Below are 22,433 nucleotides of genomic sequence, written 5' to 3'. Positions count from 1 at the left end.
CTTCTTACTAGGCATGTCACCACAGGCAAGGGAAACAAAAGTAAAAATGATTAGGACTTCATCAAGATAAACAGCTTCTGCATAGCAAAGGAAACAGTCAACAAAACCAAAGGCAGCCTACAGAATGGGAGAAGATATTTGCAAGTGACATATCTGATAAAGGGTTATGTTAGTATCCAAAATCTATAAAGAACTGATCAAATTCAACACCCCAAAAACAAATAATCCAGCTAAGAAATGGGCAGAAGACATGAATAGACATTTTTCCAAAGAAGAGATCCAGATAGCTAACAGACACATGAAAAGATGCTCCACATCACTCATCATCAGGGAAATACAAATCAAAACCATGATAAGATAACATCTCACACCTGTCAGGATTGCTAAAATTAACAACACAAGAAACAACAGGTGTTGATGAAGATGCAGAGAAAGGAGAACCCCTTTGTATTGTTGGTGGGAATGCAAACTGGTGCAGCCACTCTGGAGAACAGTATCGAGGTTCCTCCAAATGTTAAAAATAGAACTACCCTATGATCCAGCGACTGTATTACTAGGTATTTACCCAAAGAATATGAAAATACAGATTTGAAGGGATACATGCACCTTGATGTTTACAGCAGCATTATCAACAATAGCCAAACTATGGAAAGAGCCCATATGTCCATCAACTGAGAATGGATAAGAAGATATGGTATATGTATACAATGGGATATTACTCAGCCATCAAAAAGAATAAAATCTTGCTATTTGCAAGGATGTGGATGGAGCTAGAGTATATTATGCTAAGTGAATAAGTCAGAGAAAGGCAAGTACCATATGATCTCACTCATATGTGGAATTTAAGAAAGAATAGATGAACATATGGGAAGGGGGGAGAGGAAAACAAGCTCTAAGAGACTCGTAATGGTAGAGAACAAGATAGGGTTAATGGAGAGAAGTGGTAGGGGATGAGCTAGACGGGTGATGGGTATTAAGGAGGGTACTGTTATCATGAACAGTGGGTGTTGTAAGTAAGTGATGAATCACCAAATTCTATTCCAGAAACCAATATTGCACTATATGTTAACTACCTAAAATTTAAATTAATAATAAAATCTGTGATAAGGGAAAATACTTTTATGTGTTGACTTCTTTAAAACTTATATAAATGGAAATTATTTGCATCCATATTTAAATTGTCTTAAATGTGTGTATTTTTCTGTAGAACTGAAATACCACATCATGCCCCATTTTTTTCCTCATACTTCTTGTTTTTGTACACCTTTACTCTTTTGTGCCATTATTTTTTTATTTTTCTCTCTGTTATTCTCCCCATTATCTGCTGTTTTTTTTTTTTTAATATGTAGGTATTCTTAAATATGTTCAAGGAAGAACAGTGTTCTGGTTGAAAATGACTTATTGGGTCTTGTCTTGGGTCTTAAGCATATGAAAACAATATATACAGTCATTTTCTTTGAAAATTATTGTTAAGTATCTACAAGCATCTTAGGGGAAATATTTCACTGGAATTAATTTAAGTTCAATTTTTATTCTTTCCACACAGTATTTCTCAAACTCTGAGGCTTGTAGAATTCAGAAATTAAGACCTGGCATCATTTTCAGGGAAAGACCTTCAGTAATGTGTAAGTAGTTTTTTCATTTTGATTTGTTTCTATTAGTTGTTTTCTCTGTGAAACACTGAAAGGTTAATTTACCAGCTCTTAAAAGAATTTGACATATATTCACCACATAATGATTACGAATAACAAGTGATACAATATAGCTTTATTGAAAGATGTCTTAAGATACACCCTGGGTCGGGACACCTGGGTGGCTCAGCGGTTGGGTGTCTGTCTGCATTTGGCTCAGGATGTGATCCCCGGATCTGGGATCAAGTCCCATATGGGGCTCCCTGCGTGGAGCCTGCTTCTCCCTCTGCCTGTGTCTCTGCTTCCTTCTCTCTCATGAATAAATAAATAAAATCTTAAAAAAAAAAAAAAAGATGTACCCTGAGTCACTATTATTGACCATTAGTAGAGGCAACATCCTCAAATGTAAAAAATACTGGACTGAGTCCTTGCCTTGTCTGGTGCTAACTAGCTACATATCTTTAAGTGAATTACCTTCTGTGTTTTAGTTTCTTTAAAATGAGGGATTAGATTAGGATTAGTAATAAAATCCTTTCCCCTCAAAATGTCTGTTATTCCCAGCTTGATTTTTTTTTCTTTTTATAAAAATTCAAAGGTTAGTAATCATCCAAAAGGGAGCTCTCAAATTACATAGTTTTGTTTTGTGTGTGTTGGTTTTTTTCTTGGAAATAGATATTGAGAGAGGAGGTGAGCCCAAATTAGACAAGAAATTTGCCCCACCATAGTCCATTATTCTGGGTTACTAAAGCTTGTTTTTTTTTTTTAAAAAAAGTCACATTTGCTTTGGGTAAGTTGAACCTTTTGAAAAGGAGGTCACCCAGTGCACATGATGAGATGAGCACTGAGTGTTATACTGTATTTTGGGAAATTGAATTTAATAAAAAATAAAATAAAATTTTTTGAAAATCATGAAAAGAATCTTCAGTAAAATATTAATTAAAAATAAAAGGTCACCCTACTGTTAAATATGATATGCAAATAAGATTTCTTTCCTTTCAAAATTCCGTAGAATACTAATGCTGAAGGGGTCCAACTTTCAAGGAGATGGGGGAAAAGGACAATAAAGTAGGGGTCACATCTATGCATGGGGCTTTTGGTGGAGGGAATGGTAGGGAAACTGGACAGATTGAAGTCCAGCACTTGGAATCTGGAAGGGTGATAGGAGAAAAGAGGACTAGAGGTGGGATAAAAATATAGACAGAGATGTGAGAAAGTAGAGCTAGAAAGAAAAACTCCTTGAAGGCAGAGGCTATGGCTATCATCAATATTGTCTATCACTAGCTCCTAGAATAGTGTCAGATCTTTGTAAGTATTTATGAAAAATACATTGAATGAATGAATCACTCAATAAATTTCTAATTTTGCCTAAGGCTCTGATGGTTTTAATTACTGGTTTCTAGACTCAAATCATCTGGGTTATCTATATCTGCTCTATATTCAACAACTACAGACAGTATTAAGGTAATTGAGGTTCAGAAAATTCATTCTGAATTACAGAAAAAAGACCTATGCTTGAGGGTTATAAAGTGGACTATTAATTCATTTAACAAGTATATTTTTAAGCACTTGTCTATCATACTTTCAATACTAGCTGGGAATGGAAAAATGGAGTAGTGGTTATAGTGTATAGTTCTATCTGATGGAATATTATATAACCACTCAGTATAATTATGAAGAGTATAACAGTTTAGAAGATTGCTTACTAAATAAAGTATACAAATATTTATATTCTATTTAGTAATTGTTCGTGAGGACTAGAAGGATGTTATCTGTTCTCAAGACTAGGAAACATTGTCAAACATAAATCAGATTTATTATTGGGAATGGAGTGAAATTTCTTTTATGCTCTGTTATTTTGTACAATTCATAAAGTTTAAATGAAAATCCAAATAAACTTAAGTTTAAAACAAATATGATGAATATGTACTGGCAGAAGAGGCAATAGTGTTTGTCAAAGAGGAAGAGAGCAAAACTAAATTTGTAGGATGGGTTGGGAAAAAAATGAAAGATGAAGTTTAGAAAAGATGGAAATGAGAGTCTGTGGTAGAGGATGGCTAGATTACATTTTTAACTGTGGAGTTACTTTTTTAAAAAAGAAAATTTCTTTCAGCTTACTTACTCAAGTGAACTGGAGTGAGGGATAGTCTAACTAATCCATTGTGTTATCGACCATTTTCACATACAGGTCTTGAGTTTGTGACTATTTATCATTCTCTATCGGAAAGACTATTGATCCTTTTACCATTTCAAATTTTGCAAAAATTTGACTTTGCAAAACTTCTATGCTCAGATTTTTGTTTTTCATCTACCTTTAAAGTGTTACCTTTCTGCTCTTGTCTTTTCTTGTACGTAGAGTTAGCCTAGCTAGAAAATACTTAACTACTTTGATGTACTGGATAGAAGAAATACAAAAGAATCTGAATTGATTGGGTAGATATTGAAAGGGAGAAAAACAAACCAGTCTCCATTAGTTTGTGAATGAGCAAGAGCTTTCTTATAACAATTTCTTAATTTAGTTCTCATAAACCTTTTAGGAATAGCGAGCACCTCCTTGTTTTCTATTCTTAAGGAAAATAGATATAATTTGAAGTGAAATACTAGCCAAGCAAGAATGTCAAATTTTAAAATACCTATAAACATTTTATAAGCTAACTTCTTAAGTTATCTATATCATGTTGAACAAAGGAAAAATGAAAAACAATAGTTGGTTAATAATGTAGTATTATTCTTAGCCAGCTTGGGTAAAGCTTGTGTCAGCGTTTTCCATTACTGTGATTATTTACAGAACTGTTGAATCAACTGCTTGTGTTGTATGGCCCCCAGTTTAAATGAATTCAAAGACATTTATTTACAAAAAGAAAAGAAATTTACCTATGTACCTCCTAATTGTTTACGGGCTTTTGCTCTCCTGTACTAAACCAAAAGTCCAAGTTTTGTATGCGACTAGGGATGTTTTCTTCAAATGTTTTTTCCAAGGAATTGTTGGTAGTTCTTGCCAACACAAGGCATTTTGTCTTAATATATACGTAGTATTTTTCACAAGGATTGTAATTTTCACACTTTGGTGGAAGTCTCTTGGCTAAATAGAATTGTTAGAAAATACTGTTTTTCATTTGTATCAAAGATTTTCAGTATTTTCTTTACCTTGTAATTTTTAACAATGTCTTCCTCCTAGCTTCTAAACCTCAAACGTATTTTAAAAACAGTTGATTTATAATAAAAAGTAGAGGTGCATTTTCAGTATTATAGACTTTTCTGAGTGAATTAAAGGGCATTTAGATCTTGCAAGAAGTCACCTGGAATGTTGCCAGCTATGTTCTTGGCATTACATACATGGTCAGCAGTGCCTTAAAGCATTTTGTTTATCTTCCTAACCACTCTCCGCCTTTAAGTGATTAAATGGGAAACAACGACATCAAGGCAAGAGAACTGGAGAAATAGGTAATTTACTTTTTTGTCAATAAATGTAAGAAGATTTTATTACCACTTTAAAATTATTTTCTTATATGTATTGATGAAGAACAATAATTTATTCCTCTTTAGTAGTTATTTACTGTACTCAGTTCTGAATGAGATCAAATCATTAAAATTTATGAATCAGGAAGATGTAACAAAATGAATTTTTCATATAAATTTCTCCCAAATATTTGCTTATTAGTATAATAGCTGCTTATTTCCAACAGCTAAGGTAGCAACTTTCAAAAGAACTCATTAAATATATATATGTTTTCATGATAGTACTACTCTTTTTCTCTTCTTTCTGCATAGCAATACATAAAACTACATGGTATGTGATAGTGACTATATGTTGTCATTTAATTAACATAAAGTTAAAGGGGCACCTGGCTGGCTCATTTGGAAGAGAATGCAACACTTGACCTGGGGGTTGTGATTCAATCACTGTGTTGGGTGTAGAGATTACTTTAAAAATAAATAAATAAACTTAAATAACATGAAGTTAGAGTCTGGGGAAAAAGAAAATTTAAATAATCCTTATTATAATGAAAGGAAAGTGGTTTACCAAGGTATTTTTAAGATTTGTGTCTATCAAGAGCTTATAGCTTCAAATTCATGCACACATAAAAGCAAATAAATATATGTAGAGGCTTGGTTATATTAACTTTTGACCTAGCAATTCTACTTTAATAAATTTTTTTCTGAAGAAATAATAAGAGTTGTAGCTATAGGTTTATGTTCAAGATTACTCATCATAGCATTTAAAAATATTAGCAAAAGAAGTAAAAATGATCAACAATAGCAAATAAACCAGTAATGTTATGTTCATAAAATACTACGCAACCATTAAAAAAATATTTTCAAAGATTATGTAATGAAATGAAAAAAAAGTTATATACAAAAGTGCTTTAAAAAATGGTGCTTTTGTTCTCTTTTTAGAAATGGATACATGATTATTGGAGTAAAACTACTTGCTTTTTGTGGACTACCTGTTATATGTAGTCAACTGAGAGTGAGGACTCTGTTTCACAGAGTCTTCTCAGGAAGACAGCTTATTACTTTCTCTTTCCTGTCAGGCTAGGGGCCATTTCTGAAAAGTTTAAGCACCCCCCCCCCTTTTTTCCAGAAATCTTATGTGTAAGGAAGTTGCTAATTCTGAAAACTCATTAGATTAGCAATAAAGAAAGTTCTATGTTTTGGGATTATGATGAAAATAGTGATAATTATAAACAAGTATACTCCATAAAAATTTGTTTGCCCTCAGTTACTTTATACTCTACAAAGGTTATTTATTTTATTTTATTTTATTTTTTTTAAAGGTTATTTATTTTAAACTAGCATTTTCTAAAGCATGTTTGAGGGTTTTTTTCTAGCCCTTAAGGGGGAAAATAGAGTTCATTATTCAAAGAGACTTGGGAAATCCTGGGCTAAGCAAAGTTAACAGGTGCCTTTATCAAAGGACTGCTGAGGCTTTTCATATTTATATAGTTTATTATAAATCTGTAAAAGAGGCATGTAGTGTATATATCTAATTTATTTGTCCTCTTTTGCCTTTATTAGAACTAGGTTTAACAGGAGACATATGTTGGAAAATACCTGTTTTATATTAAACTTTTTTCCTATAAGCAATGACAGTACTGTGGAGGATATATTCTCCTAGTTAAAGAAACAAAGTTTAAATGACACCTGAATGAGATTTTGCTGTTAAAGTATTTACAAATACATAGTGGATTCTACTTTGTGTATTTTTCTTTGAATTTGTTATAAGTATGCATTACTATTATAATTGCTGCCCTATTTTTATTATTTGAAGTTCCTCTGTTTTATCTACTGAGACTCATTGGGGCTGGGTTTTTCTTTGTATGTTTTTGTAGTTTTGGAATAGAAGGTCATCATCGGCAAGGGTTTTATCTGTGGAAAAACCTGATGATGTTCCTTCTAGAGCTGTTTTGTATTTGTTTCCCCCGGGGTATCATTAGCCTGGGAACACAGTTGTTAATATCTGTTTGGAGCTTCTTGGGACTATACAGATGGCTTAAAGTCAAACCTCATATGCAAGTATGAGTAGGTCTGTTACTATGCATTCACAGAGAATTTTTACCCCCTCCAAAGTTGGGCCCAGATTGAGGCAAACTATTAATCTCCCTGTACCAGTGGATGGATTTTTTAAACCCACTCTTTAACTGGAGATGTAGTCCTTTGAGGCTGTTGTTTTGATACAGATACATATCTCAGTTCTAATTCCCTATCTTATGTGGTCCCAGAGCCTTGTCTCTTGTCCCTGTAATGTCTTTTAAAACACAAACCCTTGATTACTGAGGAGGTCCACAAAGCCTGACCCATTATCAGCTTACACATGGCACTCTGGTCTTTGGTTTGTGGCCTGGGGAATTTCATTTTTATAGGTTAGTCTGTGCATTTACAAACAGGTGTTTCGTTGTTGTTTTTGTTGTCTACTTAGGAATCCGGGCTTCCACGTTGTAAAAAATTGAAATTTATGCATTACTTTTATATTCAAAAAATAATGTTAAATATATTCCCATTTTTAAAAAAACCATACATTTTACATATCAAAATGAAATGTATAACAGTACTGTTTATCAGAAAAGTAGTGTTCTTCAGTTTTTCTTTAAAAAAAAAAGAAATTACTTTATTAAATACCTAAATTTCTACAGTTTTTCATTCTTATTTATGTGCAAACCACTTTTATTTATTTGACTTATTAGAGGAGAATACTAGTCTTTCACTTTCCTTTTAGATGTAACCTTCTGTAATGGAAGATGATTGAAGATAAGGGTCCTCGTGTTGCTGACTACTTTGTTGTAGCAGGATTAACTGATGTTTCAAAGCCTCTTGAAGAAGAAATTCACTTCAATGATGCCTGTCATAAAGTAGCTAAACCAAAAGAACCTATCACAGATGTTTCGGTGATTATTAAATCTCTTGGGGAAGAAGTGCCACGGGATTATATATGTATTGATGTTACCCCAACTGGATTGTCGGCTGATCTCAATAATGGAAGTCTTGTGGGGCCACAGATTTACCTTTGCTACAGAAGAGGAAGAGATAAGCCTCCACTTACAGATCTGGGGTAGGTATTTAAAAATTGTGCCATTAATCAAAATAATATGCCTTGTAGATTTTGAAGTCTAGTTGTTCAATTTGTTCATTAATAGATACATGGCAGCTTTAGAAAAATAGACACATTTTTAGAATGCTGTGTTCTCTTTCTGTGTTCCTTATACCATTTGAGTGTCCCTTTGTCCTATGGATTCCCCGCAGTTTTTTCTTGTCAGAGTTTCTTTCTGTTAAATGTAGGGGAAAGATGTGGAAAACTTCTACAGAAAAATACCAGGAGGGCAGCCCAGGTGGCTCAGCAGTTTAGCGCCGCCTTTGGCCCAGGTCGTGATCCTGGAGACCTGAGATGGAGTCCTGCGTCAGGCTCCCTGCATGGAGCCTGTTTCTCCCTGTGCCTGTGTCTCTGCCTCTTTCTCTCGCTCTGTGTCTCTCATGAATGAATAAATAAAATCTTAAAAAAAAAAAAAAGTACCAGGAAACTAGAGTATTATCCTAACCACAGGAATTTTAATCATTTAAAAGTACTAGAAAAGGATGGCTTTTGAGCGTCAGTCACATTGTAGAGAGATGCTTAAGGCTGTATGCACCAAACAAGGATTTGGGATAAATTAGTGCTTTACTTAGGATACTATATTGAACTTAGGGCTCTTTTTTTTCTATAACAGCTTTATTGAGATAGAATTCAAATACCATAGAGTTCACCAATTTAAAGTGTACAATCCAGTAGTTTTTAGTATGTATAGAGTTGTGCAACCATCACCACAGTAAATTATAGAACATTTTTATTATGCCAGAAAGAAACCTGGTACTCATTTTAGTTGCTCTCCAGTTCTGTCTAACCTCCTCAGCTCTAGGCAATGCTTATTCTACTTTCTGTCTCTATGAATTGCCTGTCCTGGAGATTTTATATAAATAGAATCATATTCTAAGGCAAAAAAAAAAAGAATACTTTATGTTCCTGGCTTCTTAACATTGTATTTTCCAGGTTGATTCATGTTATAGTATGTGTCAGTACTTTATTCCTTTACATGACTGAATAATGTTCCACTGTTTATTTATTTATTTATGCAGTTTATCTATTCATCAGTTTGATGGACATGTGAGTTGTTTTCACTTTTTGGCTATTATGAAAAATGCTACTGGAAATAATCATATATAAATTTTTGTAGGGACATATGTTTTCATTTCTCTGTATATATACTTAGGAGTGCAGTTCCTGGGTCATATGATAATTCTAGGTTTAATCTTTTGAGGAACTGCATGACTGTCTTCCAGAATAACCACACTACTTTGCAATCCTGCCGGCAGTGTATGAAAGTTCTAATTTCTCCACCTCTTTGCCAACATTTTATATTGTCATTTTGATTATAGCTTTCCTAGTGGTAGGTCATTGTGGTCTTGATTTGCATTCACTTGATGGTTAATGATATTGAACATCTTTTCATGTACTTGTTGGCCATCTGTAAATCTTTTGAGAAAGGTCTATTTAGAATCGTTTACCCATTTTTTAATTGACATGTCTTTTTACTGTTGAGCTTTTAAGAGTTCTTTACATATTCTAGATGCAAGTCCCTTATCAGATATATGATTTACAAGTGTTTTCCACCATTCTGTGGGTTGTCTTTTCACTTTCTTTATGGTATCCTTTGAAGCTGAAAGGTTTTTAATTTTGATCATGTCTGATCTATTTTTTCTTTTGTTGCTTGTGTTTTGGCATCATATCTAAGAAGGTTTTTACTAATCCAAAGTCATGGGGATTTACACCTAAGTTTTTATCTAAGAGTTTCATAGATTCAGCCTTTACATTTAGGTCTTTGATCTATTTTGAGTTAATTTTTATATATAATTGAGGGAGGGGTTCATCCTCACTATTTTGCTTATGAATATCCAGTTGTCCTAGCACCATCTGTTGAGAATATTCTTTCCCGATTTTCAAAAACTTAATAAGCCATAGATATATAGGTTTATTTCTGGATTTTCAATTCTGTTTTGTCTACATGTCTTATCTTTGTGCCAGTACTATACCGTTTTGATTACTATAGCTTTTTAGTAATTTTTTATATTACATATTAAGTGTGAGTCTTCCAACTTTATTCTTTTTTAAGATAATTTTGGCTATTCTGGGTCCCTTGAATTTCCATATGAATTTTAGGACCAGCTCATTCATTTTTTTTTTTTGATTGTCTATCAGATTTTTTTGTGATTTAAATTCAGCTAATTAACATATAGTGTACTATTAGTTTCAGAGGTAGAGTTTAGTGATTCATCAGTTGCATATCACACCCAGTGCTCATTATATCATATGCCCTCCTTAATGCCCATCCTCCTACTCACCTCCCTTCCAGCAACCCTCAGTTTGTTCTCTATAGTTAAGAGTCTCTTATAGAAAATCTATGAGATTAGGTAATGTTTGAAAAGAAAATCTATTCAAAAGATTAGGTAATTTGCTCCTGTGACCACTGATCATTGTCAGAATTATAGCTTGTGGATGAAATGAAAGGAATGTTGCAGATTCTTGTTAGGGTACTGGAGTTTCCTAGTTTAGAGATGAGGAATTTTCCAAGTATAGGAAGGATTCTCTAATAAGAAAGGACTTAAACTGGAATGAATAAATTAACCACTCTTATAAATATCCCCCTTGTTTGTCATTGTGGAGGATAGGGCAACATTTTTAAGAGCCTTTGAAAAGCTCAGTTTAGTTAGACAAGAAAAGTTTCTAACAGTATAAAAATAAAAAATAGTTACACAAGTTATATATATATATATATATATATATATATATATATATATATAACAGCACAATACCTGACGAATGAAACAATTATGTCTTTTTTTAAAAGATTTTTATTTATTTATTTATTCCTGAGAGACACAGAGAGAGAGAGAGGCAGAGACACAGGCAGAGGGAGAAGCAGGCTCCATGCAAGGAGCCTGACATGGGACTCCATCCCGGGTCTCCAGGATCACACCTGGGCTGAAGGTGGCACTAAACAGCTGGGCCACCAGGCTGCCCAACAATTATGTATTAAATGTATTTATATTCCATATCTTTAAGAAATTTGAGGCAATAAATGGTGATTTTTTTGTTGTTTTGTGTTGTATTTTTGTTTTCTTGTTTTCAATTGGGCGTCTGTTTTCCAGGCACTATTTTGGAGGCCTTATTTATACTCTCATCTAACTCTCTCAAGATCCTGTGGGTTAGAATTTTAATTTTTTTTAAATACTTTATTTATTTAAAAAAAGAAAGACTTTATTTATTTGACAGAAAGAGAGCAAGAGAGCACAAGCAATGGGAGAAGCAGAGGAAGAAGGAGAAGCAGGCTCCCCCCTGAGCAGGGAGCCTGATATGGGGTTCAATCCCAGGACCCCAGGATCATGACCTGAACCAAAGGCAGAACTCCAAACCAACTGAGCCACCCAGGCACCCCTGGATTTTTAAATGTTATGGCTGATTAGTACAAGGCTCAGAGAGATTAAATATCTGCCTAATACAGCTAGTAACAGGTAGTAGAAATTTGAATTGAGATGTGTCTAACTTCTCTCTGTGACAATGCCTTTTTTTAAAGATTCAAAACAAAACAAAACAAAACAAAAGCAAATCAAAAAGAGGAGGAATAAGCATTTAACCTAACATTAGGATAAACAGAGTTGCTATGATTAAGTATGAAATTTAGCTTTAAATTTTTGAAATAAAATGTTGAAAGAAAAATTTAAGTTTGCTGACAGCCATGACAAAAAGGGAAATTAAAAGTTATATTAGAAATAATTTGACCAATTTTTGACACTTAATTTTATCTGAAAAAATGTTGGATATTGCCTGTTATAACAATTTTTATAGCAAATGCAGAAACACACTTAATATAGTTGAGCTTTAAATTTTTTTGTCCATGCCAAGGACTTAGCAGTAAAGTACAAATCAGTGAATGCTCTAAGGGAACAGACTAATATTTATTCCAGTATGACTGGAATAAATAATATCCACAAGTACTTTTTAGAAGATTTAAGGAACGAATGGCTGGCATGACCTTTAATAAAAGCCTATCATTTTACCACAATAAAGAAAAAGAAGAAGAAAAAAAGCCACCCCTTTCTTTGATTAAATATGGATTTGAGGTTATTTTCTCTTTTGAAAACCTAAAGCTGTCTCTTAAATTTGAGGGAGCATTGGAGGTAAAAGTGTGTGAGCATGTTCTTTAAGAACTCTTTGGCAAGGAGCCTTTTGTAAAATTTTAACTTTGGCTAGAATATGAAGTTGCTTTTTCTAAAGAAGTTGCTTGGTTTTAGAGACAAAAATAAGTAAATCTATTAAATGGAGTGCTAAAGCAAGTGCCTCTGCAATTACTCATTGCCATTATGTGGCTTTATGCAAAAGATAATCTGAATTTTCCTTACACTATTTTAATTTTCGGTGAGGGAACCCACTATCCCTTATTATTATATGGGACTGCGTAATTTAAACTTGCAATAAGATTGGAATATCTACTACCTTTAAGGATCAGTTTATGATACCTGACAATATTACCTATCCTATTTGGAGATGTTTTGCATTTGTGTAATTATTTATGTATTTTTCTTTTAGGGTTTTGTATGACTGGAAAGAAAGATTGAAACAGGGATGTGAAATTATTCAGAGTACTCCCTATGGACACCCTGCAAATATTAGTGGCAGTACCTCATCACAAAAAATTTATATAACTTACCGAAGAGCCTCTGAAAACATGACGCAGAATACGTTGGCTGTCACAGACATATGTATTATTATACCCAGTAAAGGAGAGAGTCCACCACACACGTTTTGCAAAGTCGATAAGAATCTCAATAACAGTATGGTAAGTGACTTTTGTACTGATAAAATTAGCCATTGATGAAAAGAGAGTAACTTAAAATCTCTGATAAACAGCATAACATGATAACTGAGTTTTAAAATATGTTGGTTTTTTAAAAAATATTTATTTGGGAGAAAGAGAGCATGAGCAGGGGCTGGGGACAGAGGGAGAGGGAGAAGCAGATCTCCACAAAACTGGGAGCCTAATGCAGTACTTGATCCAAGGACCCTGAGATCATGACCTGAGCCAAAGGCAGATGTTTAACCATCTAAGCCAACCAGGTACCTCTAAAAATATGTTCTTAAAGATGTTGGATATTTTATTTTTAGGAAAGTACTTTAGTTGTACTTTCAAAAGGAACTGTGCAAAAGGTTTACTTGCTTACTTTTTAATTGAAAGAATATTTTTTCCCTTACTGGAAAAGTAATACACTAGCCAAGCATAATCCTTTCACTTATGCACTAGATGCCATAAATTTACTTATTTGAGTACTTGGCTTCAGCAGTTCTACCTACTTTTTTGGGAATATCAGTCTTTCTCTCTTGGATTATTTCCTCCAGGATGTGAAGCATGTGTGATATTGCCCATCTTTACAAAACTTCTTGACCCTATGTCTACCTCCATCTATTGCCTCATTTCATTGTTCTCCTTTACAATAAAACATCTCAAAAGAAGTGCCTATATTCTGTCCCCTTCCTTACTTTGACTCTGTCTAGTTAGGCTTTTGTCTCTTTCATTCCACCAAGATTGCTCTTGTCGAATCCAGTGGTTTTAATTTGTAATTTTTCAGTAGGTTTTGACACAGCTGATCACCTCTTCCTTCTTGAAAAGTGGCTGGAAGATAAAATGTATTATTTTACTGTGTACTCTCTTGCTTTTTCCTCCTACTTTACCCATTCCCCTTCTGCCTTTGCTAATCCCTAACCTCCACACAATGCAGTGCCCCAGGGCTCATTCCTCAAACCATTTATCTTTATCATCTAAACTCAATCCTTTGATGATTTAATCATTTAAATACAGGTTATCAGTGGATAACTTCTAAATTTATTGGCCTAGCTTGGACCTCTGTAATTCTTTCTTCTAGAATATTTTATCGAATAAATCCTCTCAAATTTAACATGTCTTAAACTCCATTCCCATTGTGCTTTTCCCAACCTGTTTAGCCCTTAGTCTTCCTCATCGAGCAAATGGAAATTCCACTGTTTTAGTTACTCAGACTAAAAACCTTGCAATAATCCTTACCCTTTTTCTTCTACTTTTCATTCAGTATTTCTGTAAATTCTGTTGACTCTAATTTCAAAGTATATCCTAAACTTGGCCGTTACTTTTACCTTCTCTATTGCCACAACTCTGATTCAAGCCATAATACTCTTTGAACAGGACTGTTGCAATAGTATTCTAATTTAGGATACAGGCAAATTTTCATATAAAGGGCTAAATAATAAGTTTTGCAGGTCATATATAGTCTCTATTACATTCTTTTTTTTTTTTAAGATTTTATTTATGTAATCATGAGAGATAGAGAGAGAGAGAGAGAGAGAGACAGGCAGAGGGAGAAGCAGGCTCCACGCAGGGAGCCCGACGCGTTACTCAATCCGGATCTCCAGGATCACACCCTGGGCTGAAAGTGGCGCCAAACCGCTGAGCCACTCGGGTTGCCCCCCCCCCCCTTTTTTTTAAACAACCCTTTAAAAATGTAAAAACAGTCTTAGCTCAAGTATACAAAAACAGGCCTTGGGTGAAATGCAGACAGACAGACCATAGTTTACCAGATCCCTAGTCTAACTGATAAAGACTTCTATTTCTGCTTCCTATAACCTATTCTTGTAGCATCAAGAATAATCCTTTTAAAACATAAATTAGACCATATCACTCTTCTGCTTACAACCCTTAATGGCTTCCTATCTCACTCTTAGTAAACGCCAAAGTCCTTTCAGTAGCCTTAAGGCTATGTATGAGCTATAATTGTCTTGGTCCTTTTTGGTTGTTTAAAAAAAATTTTTTTTTAAGATTTTATTTATTCATGAGAGATACACACAGAGAGAGAGAAGCAGAGACACAGGCAGAGAGAGAAGCAGGCTCCTTGCAGGGAGCCCGATGCAGGTCTCAATCGCTGGTCTCCAGGATCACACCCTGGGCGGAAGGCAGCACTAAACCGCTGAACCACCTGGGACCCCTCTGCTGTTTTAAATTTTAAAAAGAATTTTTTGGGGGCCCCCCAAAAAATTGAGAGGGGAAGCAAGTTGTAGATCTTTGAAGTGAAAGTTCTTGTTCTTATTTTCATCCTTTGTAATCCCTTTCCAGGATTACCGATTATAATTTGGCTTGTGTTCTTTCAGACCTTTAAATTTGGACATGTGTGGAGTATGTATAATGTGAATACATTTATCCTTTATTTTTCAAAAATTGGAATTTTCTTTTAAGATTTTATTTACTTATTCATGACAGAGAGAGAGAGAGAGAGAGAGAGAGAGAGAGAGAGAGAGACAGGCAGAGGGAGAAGTAGGCTCCACGCAGGGAGCCCAACGTGGGACTCAATCCTGGGTCTCCAGGATCACACCTCCGGCTGAAGGCGGTGCTAAACCACTAGGCCACCGGGGCTGCCCGGAAATTTTTATATATTCTGATATAACTTTTTTCCACTATCCATCTTTATTAGGTGATATTAACTCTCTATTTAATTTTTGTAATGGTTGTATAATATTCCCAAAAGTAAAAGTGAAGAATGATGACAAATTATTTCCAGTTTTTCCTGTTATTAATAATGCTACTCTGATCAGACCTGTGCCTTTTTCTTTTGTGTGTGCATATATATATATGAGTATCTCTGGAAGAATAAATAATTATAAGTGGAGTGTTGACACATTGCTCTGGTGGCAGGTTATACTTCCATTAAGAATGCTCTTTCCCAGGGAACCTGTGTGGCTCAGTCATTTAAGCATCTGCCTTCGGCTCTGGTTGTGATCCTAGGGTCTTGGGATCAAGCCCTGCATCAGGCTCCCTGCTCAGTGGGGAGTCCAGCTATCCCTCTCCCTCTGTCCCTTCCCCAACCCCCTCCCTTGTACTCTGCTCTCTCACACACTCACTCTCTCTCAAATAAATAAATAAAATCTTTAAAAAAAGAATGCCATTTCCCTTGGGGTGCTGGCTGGTTCAGTTGCTGGGACATGTGATTCGTGATCTCAGGGTCATGAGTTCAAGCCCCATGTTGAGCATGGAGCCTACTTAAAAAAAAAAAAAAAAAAAAAAAGAATGCCCTTTACCAGGTCCCACACTTGACCAACACTGGTTGTTACCAATCTCTTTTTAATTATTGATCATCTAATAAGCAAGAAATCATTCTAATTTTAATTTGCATTTCTTTCATTATTGTGGAGATTGAGCATCTTTTAATATAATATAACCACAGTAACAAATGGCTGATATTATTGCATTAAATGGATGTTGCCACAATTTATTTATTCCATCTTTTATTGTGAGACATTTAGATTTAATTTTTTTATATTATAAGCAAAGCTGTTATGAACATAGTCACAATTAAATTTTCTATAGAATAATTTACATTAATTGAGCTCTTATGTGCATTTTATATCCATTAACTCAGTTCATATAACCACTTTGAGTGGTGTTTCCCACCACACCCCCCACCTTCATTTTACAGAGAAGGAAATTTGAGAGTTAAAAAGGTTTTACTTGCCCAAGGTCATACCTTCAATAAGCAATTGAACGAAGGTTCAAACCCAAACTATAGAACTCTAGTACCAGGGATGGTACCCTGGTGGCTCAGTCTGTTAAGCATCTGCCTTCAGCTCTGGTCATGATCCCAGGGTCTTGGGATCAAGCCCCAGGTTGCACTCTCTGCTCAGTGGGGAGCCTGCTTCTCCCTCTCCCTTCTGCTCATGTGCCTGCACTCTCTCTCTCAAATAAATACATACATACATACATACATAAAATCTTTAAAAAAAAAAAACCTTCTAGAACCAAACTCCAAACACTATACTGAATTACTATATTTCCCTATGATATGTCCTGGAATTTGTAGATCAAAGCTTTACTTTTAAGATTTTTATCCAGAGGGATCCCTGGGTGGCGCAGCGGTTTGGCGCCTGCCTTTGGCCCAGGGCGCGATCCCGGAGACCCGGGATCGAATCCCACATCGGGTTCCCGGTGCATGGAGCCTGCTTCTCCCTCTGCCTGTGTCTCTGCCTCTCTCTCTGTCTCTGTGTGTGACTATCATAAATAAATAAAAATTAAAAAAAAAAAAAAAAAAAGATTTTTATCCAGAAAGATTTAACTAATTTATATCCTACCAACAAAATATGAAAGTTTTGGGGTTTTTTTAACAATAACTTTTTCAACAGTTGGATTTTTAATCATAAATTTTCAAACTTAATTTCTTAATGATCCTAGAGCAGATATGTACATTGTACTACTACAGCTATGTAAATGAATACTTTACTAAGATTTAAAAGATTTTATATATATCTCACTTATTAAGTTTTTATGGGAAGTTGATTTTTTAAATTATTATTTATTCTCTCTTCTGTTAAGCTAGCAACATGAGAAATACTGAAGGTTTAGTAAAGCTAGAAGAGGAAGAACTGAAGTGTATTGATATATGTCTAGATACAATGCAGATTTTGAGGTCCTGAAAAATGTTTTGAACTCTTTCAGCAAGATAGTAAAATAGATTTGTGTTGTAGTGGTTAAGGTCAGTATTGCCAAGTGGTTCAGAGCACAGACTCTAGAGCCAGAGTCTAATTCTGATACTTAATTGGCTCTGTGACCTTGGGCAAGTAACTTAGTCTTTCTCTGTATCAGTTGTACGATTGTAAAATAAGGATGATAATGGCATATAACTCATAAGGTACTGTGATGATTAAATGAATTTAGAACTATGTCCCAGTACATAAATGGAAGTACTGTATGTGTGTTAGCTTGTTATCTCTAAGCATCTTTCAGATCCAAATTTTCTTTATGAGAAATCTGTAACTTTAATTAGTAGCAGTATTTGTTTAAAATCTTTTTTTTAAATCTTTAAATAGGTGATTCAAAAAATGGATATTGACAGTAAATGGAAATTGTATCCTAACAAATTATCTGCAGCAATGTAACAGCTAATTAGATGACTATTTTTTTGTCAACAGCCATTCATATATAAAATGCCGTATCCTTTTAATAGCTTCCTTGCATTTTATTTTGGCATGGTGATGACAGGTGATAGTTGCAGAAATTATGGTGGAGAAAAAAGATCATGGTACCAAACAAGAGTTTTACAGGCTTTATGTGGTCCTGAGAGTGAATGCAAGAAGGGTTTTTGAATTCCCATGATATGTCCAGCTTAACATCATTTTAGATTTTGTTTGGTATTTTACTAAGATTGTGCAGCTTCACAGGTACTTCCCATCTTCCCATTGGTGAATTTTCCATTTATTTTATGGATGTGTTGGTTTTTGATTCAAAATAAATTGGCAGTGTCATCAGAACCATTTCTAGGTTTTATTAATCAAGGTGTTCAAGGTAGGCTTACTGCCTTGAAACTGAAATGAGAGATAGGAGTTTCTATTTTTCCTTATCCTGAAAAATTGGTCCCAATATTGTCAGAGAACATTTATTCTCTACTAAAAGGAGAAAGAGAAATGTAACAGTGTGAGCAGAAATGAACTCCAGGGATCCCTGGGTGGCTCAGCGGTTTAGCGCCTGCCTTTGGCCCAGGACTCAATCCTGGAGTCCCAGGATCGAGTCCCACGTCAGGCTCCCAACATGGAGCCTGCTTCTCCCTCCTCCTGTGTCTCTGCCTCTCTCTCTCTCTATGTCTATCATAAATCAATCAATCAATCAATCTTAAAAAAAAAGAAAGAAAGAAATGGACTCCATCTAAACTACTGGATTTGAATTACAGATTTTTTGTCTTAGACAAGCTCCTTGACTCTTTGTACCTCAATTTCCTCATTCATGAAATAGGGATAAAATAGTACTTTATTTCATAGGCTTTTTATGAAGATTAAATGAATTAATTTTTTTATGAATTAATATTTTTAAGTAACAGGGTAGTGCATGGTACATAATAAGTGATGTATAAATGTTAGCTATTACATTTGGTTAATTCTGCTTTATTGGTCCTTTTCATGTGTATTTAATGTCTGGGGGGAAACTTCTTTTTTTCGGTTGTATTGAGATATAATTGACATTCAGCAAGGAAGAGCTTTTTAAAATTTTATTTTTGCCTGATGTTTAAGCTCCTCCTAAATTCTTTTACGAAATACTACAGGAATAAAACCTCTTAAATGTTTATTTTCTTATACTTAAATCTAGTGTTAGTCCTGACAATAAGGAAACTCGCCTGATCTTAGCAGTAGATATCTTTTTTAAGCTGTGGGCTGTGGTTTATATATATTAACAATCTTTGTTTCCATCAACCATAAGGTAGTAAAAGCAAATTTAGTTCTTTGGAGCAGATGTACAATGACTTCTTACTCTTTGAGAAAATTTAAAATAGACATGCAGTATAGGAAACTTATGTTCATATCTGTCTAAAGTGTATATAAAGAATCAGGAAGTGGTTGGGATTAAATTATTGATGTGTTGATTATACCCAGCAATAGCTATGTAGCTGACTCTTGTTTTTGAAAATTAGGTAGCTTGAATGAAAGTCATCTACTACGTTTCTAAACCAGGTAAACAAACAAACAAAAAACCAATCTAATAGATAAAAGATATGTGTTGAATCTTTCCTCAAATTTCTACAGCTTTGGCTTCAAATAGAATCTCCCCCATGTTCCCCATTAAGCTTATGGAAAGAGTTTTCAAGAATTATTAGTTTTTAAACTTTGGACTGTATGCCTTAAATGGTTTGAACTTTGATTTAGAGTAGAAGCATATTTTAGAGCCAAAAGAGAACTTAAAAGTACTCAGGTGGTTCAAAAATGCTAGTCTGGGTGCTTTGATTCACACAGCTAATTTTTGGCAAATTTCGGACCATTTCCTTGTTTTTTTATTTATTGAGGGTATTTTTTTACCTATCCAGATGGCTCTTGTTTTGCAACCTTTTAAGAATGTCTGTATTTGCTCTAGCAAGGTCTTTTAGAAAAGTAGAGTTATTAATTAAGCAAGTAATTAATGTACCTAACTCCTAAAAGGGGGGGGGGCACTTGAAACTTCTTTTTGTCATGTAAACCACAATATGGGTGCTTTATTTATAAGTTAAACATTTAAAGTATTTCTAGAACAATGATTCCTCTTTCTTTTTCACTGACCTTGTATGTAAAAACTTCAGAAAACCCTCTTTTAGTTTTGATATCCATGGTTCTTTTCCTCTAGAACTCCATAACTTTTACTGTTATCTCTAAGTCCCCGTTTTTTGTTGTAGAATATTCCTTTTGGTTTCTGCCACATCTAAATAGTCATGTAGTTCCCTTCTTATTATCACAATGGTTATCACTGAGGGTTTTTTTGTTATCTTTACAAATTAGCTGTTGGGAATTAGAGTGTTGGGACCTTTTAACAAAAGACAAGAGAAGGTCTTTTGTTAGTATATTTGTACACACCTCATTAACTAAAAGTCTAATGTGTCTACATTCATAATATCCATTTCACTTTTATATACATCCATTCATTTTTTTTCTTAAAAAAGATTGATTTGAGAGTGTACACAAGCAGGGAAAGGGGTACGAGGAGAGAGAGAGAGAGAATCTCAAGCAGATCCCATGACCCTGAGATCATGACCTGAACCAAAACCAAGGGTCAGTCACTCAACTGACTGAGCCACCCAGGCGCCCTGTACGTCCATTCTTTTGATGCAAAAGTACTAGAACATTTATAAAAGCAAAATGCTAACACAGCAGTTAGCATAATTAATGTCCTAAGCACAGTTTAACATACTGGTCTGCTGGAGACACATGAAAAATGTTTAAAAAGCAAGAACAATTTCTAGATGAGGAATCAACATACTACATCATTATTCATAATAACCCTTCCCCCCAAAAGGGAAGTAATCCAAGTGTCTTATCTTTTTTTTTTTAATTTATTTTTTATTGGTGTTCAATTTACTAACATACAGAATAACACCCAGTGCCCATCACCCATTCACTCCCACCCCCCGCCCTCCTCCCCTTCTACCACCCCTAGTTCGTTTCCCAGAGTTAGCAGTCTTTACGTTCTGTCTCCCTTTCTGATATTTCCCACACATTTCTTCTCCCTTCCCTTATATTCCCTTTCACTATTATTTGTATTCCCCAAATGAATGAGAACATATAATGTTTGTCCTTCTCCGACTGACTTACTTCACTCAGCATAATACCCTCCAGTTCCATCCACGTTGAAGCAAATGGTGGGTATTTGTCATTTCTAATAGCTGAGTAATATTCCATTGTATACATAAACCACATCTTCTTTATCCATTCATCTTTCCTTGGACACCGAGGCTCCTTCCACAGTTTGGCTATCGTGGCCATTGCTGCTATAAACATCGGGGTGCAGGTGTCCCGGCGTTTCATTGCATTTGTATCTTTGGGGTAAATCCCCAACAGTGCAATTGCTGGGTCGTAGGGCAGGTATATTTTTAACTGTTTGAGGAACCTCCACACAGTTTTCCAGAGTGGCTGCACCAGTTCACATTCCCACCAACAGTGTAAGAGGGTTCCCTTTTCTCCGCATCCTCTCCAACATTTGTTGTTTCCTGCCTTGTTAATTTTCCCCATTCTCACTGGTGTGAGGTGGTATCTCATTGTAGTTTTGATTTGTATTTCCCTGATGGCAAGTGATGCAGAACATTTTCTCATGTGCATGTTGGCCATGTCTATGTCTTCCTCTGTGAGATTTCTGTTCATGTCTTTTGCCCATTTCATGATTGGATTGTTTGTTTCTTTGGTGTTGAGTTTAATAAGTTCTTTATAGATCTTGGAACCAAGTGTCTTATCATTAAAGGAATAATTAAAGTAAACTATGGTGTTTCATTTATTAATGAAATAATACCTAGTAGTTCAGATGAAGAAATTAGAAAAAGCAAGCCATAAAAACATGTATTCAGCATCTCACCATTTATGTGAAATTAAAAAGTACACAAAAGAATAATACATACTTATAGTTTTATAGTATAAAATTTTTAAATACATGTGAATGAAAGACACTGGCTTTAGGCTAGTAGCTAATTCTGGAGGACAGAAATGGATGGGAGATGAGGGTTTAGCTAAACCTGTAATTTTTTTTGTTTCTTTATGAATTAAAACATTTGAAGCAAATATGTTGAATTGTTAACCTTTATTAAATCTAGGAATGAGTATATAGATATTTGTTATAGAAGTCTTTTAATAATTAAAAATATTTCTTGGGCATCTGGGTGGCTCAGGTAGTTAAGCATCCGACTCTTGATTTCTGCTCAGGTTGTGATCTCAGGGTCATGGGATCAAGCCCTGCATCAGTCCCTGCAGTCAGCATGGAGTCT

At 34.7% G+C, this 22,433-nt stretch overlaps 1 protein-coding gene across 7 annotated transcripts in view; it reads left to right on the top strand.

Annotated features, from left to right (window-relative positions):
* Positions 1–22,433, top strand: part of DENND4A (DENN domain containing 4A) — a 141,053-nt gene that overhangs the window by 47,785 nt on the left and 70,835 nt on the right. For all 7 annotated transcript variants that reach the window (XM_025472433.3, XM_025472438.3, XM_025472435.3 and 4 more), the window contains exons 2-4: positions 1,547–1,625; positions 7,846–8,178; positions 12,745–12,994. In XM_025472433.3, coding sequence (XP_025328218.1) covers positions 7,868–8,178; positions 12,745–12,994 — 561 coding nt within the window. In that variant the 5' untranslated portion in view covers positions 1,547–1,625; positions 7,846–7,867. The remainder of the gene's footprint in view (positions 1–1,546; positions 1,626–7,845; positions 8,179–12,744; positions 12,995–22,433) is intronic.

Source organism: Canis lupus, chromosome 30, assembly GCF_003254725.2.
Source record: "Canis lupus dingo isolate Sandy chromosome 30, ASM325472v2, whole genome shotgun sequence".
NCBI classification, from domain to species: domain Eukaryota; kingdom Metazoa; phylum Chordata; class Mammalia; order Carnivora; family Canidae; genus Canis; species Canis lupus.
Note: the sequence above shows the minus strand (reverse complement) of the source record. Positions and strands in the feature narration are given on the sequence as shown.